The sequence below is a fragment of the Phascolarctos cinereus genome, unplaced genomic scaffold (assembly GCF_003287225.1).
Source record: "Phascolarctos cinereus isolate Bilbo 61053 unplaced genomic scaffold, phaCin_HiC Scaffold_5;HRSCAF=322, whole genome shotgun sequence".
NCBI lineage: Eukaryota > Metazoa > Chordata > Mammalia > Diprotodontia > Phascolarctidae > Phascolarctos > Phascolarctos cinereus.
In genome coordinates, this window is record NW_027555958.1 from 445,837,147 (window position 1) to 445,843,146 (window position 6,000).

Sequence of the window (6,000 nt, forward strand, 5' to 3'; positions counted from 1 at the left end):
GTATTGCCTGTGTCCAACCGTGAACAGTGAACTCCTCTCTGGTGATTTGTCGATTCCTTATTTCTGAGAAGAGGGTGTGGCCCTCGTCTTATACAGCCATTCCCTGGATTTGCAAAGGTTACCTCGGGTATTTCATGCATTTTGTAGCTTATTTTGAAGGAGCCTCATCTTAGCATTTTTCCTGGTGGAGAGGAGACTCTGGGCTCGCTCTCCCAGCTCTGGCTGACCCTTTTTATCCTCGGGGTTCTCGGTTCCTTGCGGGGCCAGGGGTCCCCACTTGTGTGTTTCACAGCGTCCTTCAGACTCCCCTTAGAAGTCCCGAGCTAGCAAGCTTAAAGACCCTCTCGGTTGCTGCTGCTCCATTTCACAGAAGGGAGACCAAGGCTCAGAGAGGGGAAGGGAGCTGGAACCAGAGCCGGCCTGAGGGCTGCCCTTTGAGGCCCCTCTAATGGCCAGGATGAGTGGGGGGGGGCAGCCTGCTGCTGGGTACCAGGGCTTAGAGTCTGAGGGACCAGGAAGCAGGCTGGGGCCAGGGTTGAGCGTGAGAATGGAGATGAGGGCCTGGCCCCCTGAGATACCCAGGCAAAGGTGAGGGCAGCCCAAGGGTCATGCCACTGGGGCAGAGGCAGTGCACATGGGGAGTGATGAGAGAGCCTTGAATGCCAAGCTGAGTACAGTGAGCTTACTTGTGAGGCAATGATGTCCCCATTCCTTGAGGTCTTGGAGTTCACTTCGGAGGGATGTTGCTTCAGGGAGGGGCTGGTGGTTCCCTCTGAGGTTCTTGGGTGACTGTGAGCATGGTGGCCATGGGATCTCTGCAGAAGGCCTTCTCAGGCAAGTGTCATCAGTCAGGGGCAGTGTACCTGAGCCCCCAGGCCCCACCTGGGAGACGTGCCAGGCCGAGGCGCTGTGACCGGAGCCTTTGTCCTGTCCTCGTCATCCCCTTGCTCCAAGCTGCTCCAGCAGCTGGTGGGGGCTGGGGGTGGGGCAAGCAGTAGGTTCCCAGCTGGTCCTGCTGTCAGGACCTCCTTCCACACTGGAACCTCCCCCACTTTTCTCCACCTGCCCCGTTCTTTAAGCCCCTGTCAGAGGCCCTGAGCTCCCTGGTTCCAGGCCCCTTCCCATGCCTCCAGCCCTTTTCTCTTTCCTATCTGTCTCCTTCCTCCTATCTCAATTCAGAAACCACTTGCCAGGAGAGGCAGAAGGGAGCCCCCAGACACAGGCCAGGTACCTAGCATGACCCAGCCTGGTCAGTGCAGTGACAGGTCCCTGGGCCTTCCCGTCTCTTCCTCCTGCCCCTAAATAGCCCAAGTTGTACCCCATGCTCCCTCCCCACAGCCCAGGCATGGAGCCTCCTGGTAACATCCTGGGCCTGGACGTGGGCTTGGGTTCCCTCACCCACCCTGAGTTAACACAGTGTCTTCATCCCCCAGGAAAAGTGACTGGTATAGACACGTTTTCCATCACCTCAGAAATGAGAAAAATTCAACTCAGCAGACATCACCAGCGCCACACCCATTCCCTGCCCCTACCCCCATCCCTAGGCAATACCCGCTCATCTCTGGGCACACCATTGACCTTCCAGGGTTAGAGATGTCTGAAGTCATTCATGGCCAAAGGCTTTGCCCTGGGGCCCCACCTTCCCAGCCACTGAGGGGTCAGTCCTGAATGAGCCAATGTCCCCAGCCCCACCTAGACCCTTGGTAAGAGCTGGCCCATGGAAGGAGGCTCAGGTTTGTCCTGCAGGGCCCCAGTCACAGAGCCAGCCCTGCCAGCCTGGCTTCTGGGGCCATGGGGCCAGGTAGAAACTGGATGTGGCTTGGGGTCGGGCTGGACAAGATGCCCCCCACCTCTGTAGGCACAGGCTTCCAGCATGGAGCATGCTGCCCTGGTGGTGATGCACAGCTGGGCCTTGCCTACAGTGAGGCACAGGCAGAGATCAGAGCCTGCCAATCTGGGACAAGGGGTGGGGGATGGGGGCTGCAGCCCGGCTGACCCAGCTTCTCCTCACTTCCAGTCCTGGACACATAACATCCAGCGAGAGAAGGAGTTCCTTCGGAAGCTGGTGAAAGCCCACGTCATCACTGACCTCACCAGTGGCATCTGAAGGGTCCCGAACGTGGCTTGTGAAGCTCCAGCCTCCACAGGGTGAAGGGAGAGCCGCCTTCCTCCTCTGTGACCGGACCCCGGATGGACAAGGAGCCTCTGGGTGGGCAAGTGCCAAGGACCACCAGTGCCAGCCTCGACCTGCCCAGCCTCCTTCATCTAGGCAGGGCCTCCTGTGAGAAACACTTGCTTTGCTCGGGACTGAGGAACTCGCCTGAGACTGGGGGGCTCTGCCTGGCCCTGAAAGACCCTTCCTGGGTCTGAGACCTGCCTGGATGCTGAGGGCCCTAGCTGGGACTAGGGGGCTCTGACTGGCTGGCTGACAGGGTCTGGCCTTCAGGGCCCCTGGGAAAGTCTCTTCCCTCAGTGTTTGCTGTATTTTATTTTATTTTGTGGATGCAGAGTGGGGTGGGGAGGGAGGGAAGGGGGATAATTTATTTTTTAAATAAGGCTGAAGACGTGAAGTCTGGTCAATGTTTGGCAAGGAGAGAAAGTAGGGAATGTCCCTGGGCTGCACCCCAGGGGGGTGGGGGCAGGGAACAGCAGAAGGGGTCTGAGGAGTTGGGGGGAGGGGTGTCTGCTACTCCCAGACCTGCCCCTGGCAGAAGGTGTGGCTTGGAGGGGAAGAGGGGGGCAGAGAGAGTGGTGTACCCTCCTCTCCTAATGCCACCCATTCCTTCCCCGCCCTGAGCCCTTGGAGCCTTGCAAGGCCCACAGAGGAGGCCTGAGCTCTCTGAAGCAGCAGCAGCAGCAGCTGCCCCTGCCTCCTGGCACCTTGGGGCTCCAGGGCCCAGGCCTGTTCCTGAATCCTTGAGGCCCAGCAGGACCTGGGGTCCAAGGGGATGGATCTAGCCTCCCTGAGGCCCTGCTCTGCTCTGCTGCTGCTACTGCTGGGTGGGATCCAGGCCAGAGGGCCAGGACTAGCCCAGATGAGCAGAGGCCTGTGGGGTCTGTGCTACCCCTTCCTCAGGAGCCAAGGAGCAATAAAGCAAGCAGCAGTCTGGCCTGGGTCTCTTCCTCACCTTTTCCCCTGGCAGGGTCTGAGGCCCACAAGCCCGGTGCTCCCTGTGCACACCAGAGCCCAGCAGAGCCCTGTCTGCCTGCCCCATCATACCTGGCCCCTGGGGCCTCACAAGCTCCTTCTATTAGCCCAGCCCAGCCCAACTCGGAGACCCTGCAGGGGCCAGGCAGGCACCACCCCTAGTTCAGTGGGCCTGCTCCCACCCCCAGCTCTGCCAGGAACTCTCTTTGAGAGGTAGTGTGCCCCTGATCTGGCACAGTGCCCTCTGTTGTCTCTCACCATCAGATTCCCTGCACAAGTTCAGGCTGTTACAGAAGCCAAGATATGCCTTCGTGTGATATTTAATGAAACGGAAAACCGCATTTGGTTTTTCCAAGGAGAGTCAAACCAGAAGTGGTCCATCAGGCCCTGGCTCTGGGCTCTGCCTGCTCTTGGCACCAGGGCCTCCCCAGACCCGGGGTTAGATCTCTCCAGAAATAGCCATCCTGGAAGCCGCTTTTGTCAAAGCTCCCACCAAGTGGGGCCTCCTTAGCCCCTGCCTGGGCTCTGCCCTGGGGGAGGAAACGGCCATCAGCCTCTCCTAACAGGATGCCCCAAAGCAGGGGCTGTTATTGGGTCCAGCGTCTCAGGAGGAAGCCGGGGCGTGCTTCCAGCAAGCACGGCAGCCAAATTGGGGCCCTTATAACCTGGACACTCAGTGTCCCTGAGGATGTAGCCCAGAGGGGTGGGTACAGGGACTCCACTGGCCTGAAGACAGGCAGTCACAAGCAATACCCTTTTCACTTTAGGAGCATCGATTGGCAGCAAAGGGTCAGGGTCAGGCAGAGCAGAGCCCAGCCCTGAGGACCATAGGGCCACATCCCAGAAAGCCCCGAGGCTGCTGCCCCGAGGTACAGGGGGTCAGGCTCTGGCCTGCTGGAGATGGCCATTCAGCCCCCTCATGAAACCCTCTGCAGGGAGATGCATGGCTCCCCACCCGCCTCACGGTGCTCTCGCTACCTCTCTGGCACCAGCACATAGTAGGCACTTAGTTAGATCTTGGTTTGCCACATCATGGCACTCTCTCCCTAGGCAGCCTGTTCCACTCTTGGACAGCGCTCACTCTCGTGGGAGAAAGCATTCCATCAGATTGCACCTAGCCCTCGCCTACAGTCCACCTAAGGGCTGGTCCAGCTCAAGAACACTGCAGGCCCTTGCTAATTGGCAGGCTGAAATCTTAGCAGGCCAAGGTCGAAGGGGACCCCTCCCTGTGCCCTATCCTCTGGACGGCCTTGGAGGGATTAGTGACCTCGCTGGTAGTGAGAGGCTGCTGGGTGTCTCAGTGCCCAGAAGGGCGGCCTGGCACTCATCCCAGCCTGGCTCAGTCACTTATGAGCTGTGTGACCACTGGCCAGTCATCCCCTCTGAGCCTCAGTTTCCTCATCCAAAAAATGGGGATAATCATAGCACCTACCTCCCAGGGTTATTGTGAGATAATATTTATAAAGCACTTAGCATAGTGCCTGGCACATAGTAGGAGCTTAATAAATGCTTGTTTCCATCCCTCCTTCCTTTCTCTGTCGTACAGTTAGAGGGCACTGGAATTGAAAGGGTTACAGACAGCTAAAGACCAGGAGGATTCTCTTCTTTAACTCCTCCTGTGTAAGGGACTGATACAAAAAGTGGAGAACTAAGGGAAGGACACTCCCCCCACCGGGCACTCGGTGGGTATGAGGCCATTTGGGTACTTCCACTGGTTTGACTAGCAACTCCTCAGCTCACCGTGCAAAGCAGCAGCAACAACTTGTAATAGTCCCTGGGGGCTGCGGGGGGTGGTGGGTGGTAGGTTGGGGTGGGGATGGGGTAGGGTGGGGAATGGTGACCTGATGCCAGTACATCCCCCTCTAACCACACACACTTCTGGCTTCCTTGTGGATCCATGGATTCTCTCTTTCTCTGTTTTTAAAAAATTTAAACCTGTTTCAATTTTTTAAATATTCTGTTTTAATCAACCAAAATGGGCCTTCTCCTTCCACCTCTCCCCAGCTGAGAACATGAGAAAAATAAAACCTATTGTAAACATGTGTAATCAATCAAAACTAATTTCCACATTGGCCATGTCCAAAAAATTATTTGTCTCATTCTACATTCTGAGTCCTTCATTTCTCAGTCAAGGAGGTGGATAACGTTTCATCACTCTTCCTCTGAAGTCCTGGTGGGTCATCACATTGATAAGAGTTCAGTACAATGGTATTCCCTCATTTATATGACTTTTTCAGCCATTCTGCAATCTATGGGCAGATTCCCATTCTTTGCCACCTCAAAGAACTATCACTGTTTTTATGCATCAAAATTTGTTTTGCTTGGACTAATCCCTTCCTTAACCTTTCTCTAATTCCTCCTCACCCCTTTTCCCAGTTCCTTCTTATTTCCCTGTTGAGTGAAGTGAATTTCCATATTCAACAGTGTGTGTGTGTGTGTGTGTGTGTGTGTGTGTGTGTGTGTGTTCTTCCTTCTTCTGACCAGTTCAGATGAGAGTGACAGTCATGTATCAGTCATTCCCCTCCTTCCTTATTTGTAAGGATATCTACTTGTGAGCCCTGATTATGTAAGATAGTTGTCCCTAAACTTCCTTCCCCTTCCCTAAGCTGCTCTCCCCTCTCCTGCCCCCTACCCCCTGTGTATTCCTCTTCCCTTCTTTTCACATTCTTTTCTTAGGATGATCAAGACATAAAATCACTCTCAGGTCTTTTCTAATTAGATTCCCTATATGAACTTTGATGTCAGAAGGGACACATAACATTTCCCCATATTTGAATGTAAGCAGTTTATCCTTGTTTATCACTGATCATTCATATTTGCCTTTTTATGTTACTCTTCACTCCTGTATTCAA

General features: G+C 55.2%; 1 protein-coding gene across 7 annotated transcripts in view; it reads left to right on the forward strand.

Annotated features, from left to right (window-relative positions):
- Positions 1-5,190, forward strand: part of ST3GAL3 (ST3 beta-galactoside alpha-2,3-sialyltransferase 3) — a 150,153-nt gene extending 144,963 nt beyond the window's left edge. For all 7 annotated transcript variants that reach the window (XM_020975366.2, XM_020975365.2, XM_020975368.2 and 4 more), the window contains one exon: positions 2,018-5,190. In XM_020975366.2, coding sequence (XP_020831025.1) covers positions 2,018-2,107 — 90 coding nt within the window. In that variant the 3' untranslated portion in view covers positions 2,108-5,190. The remainder of the gene's footprint in view (positions 1-2,017) is intronic.
- The last annotated feature ends 810 nt before the right edge of the window (positions 5,191-6,000 follow it).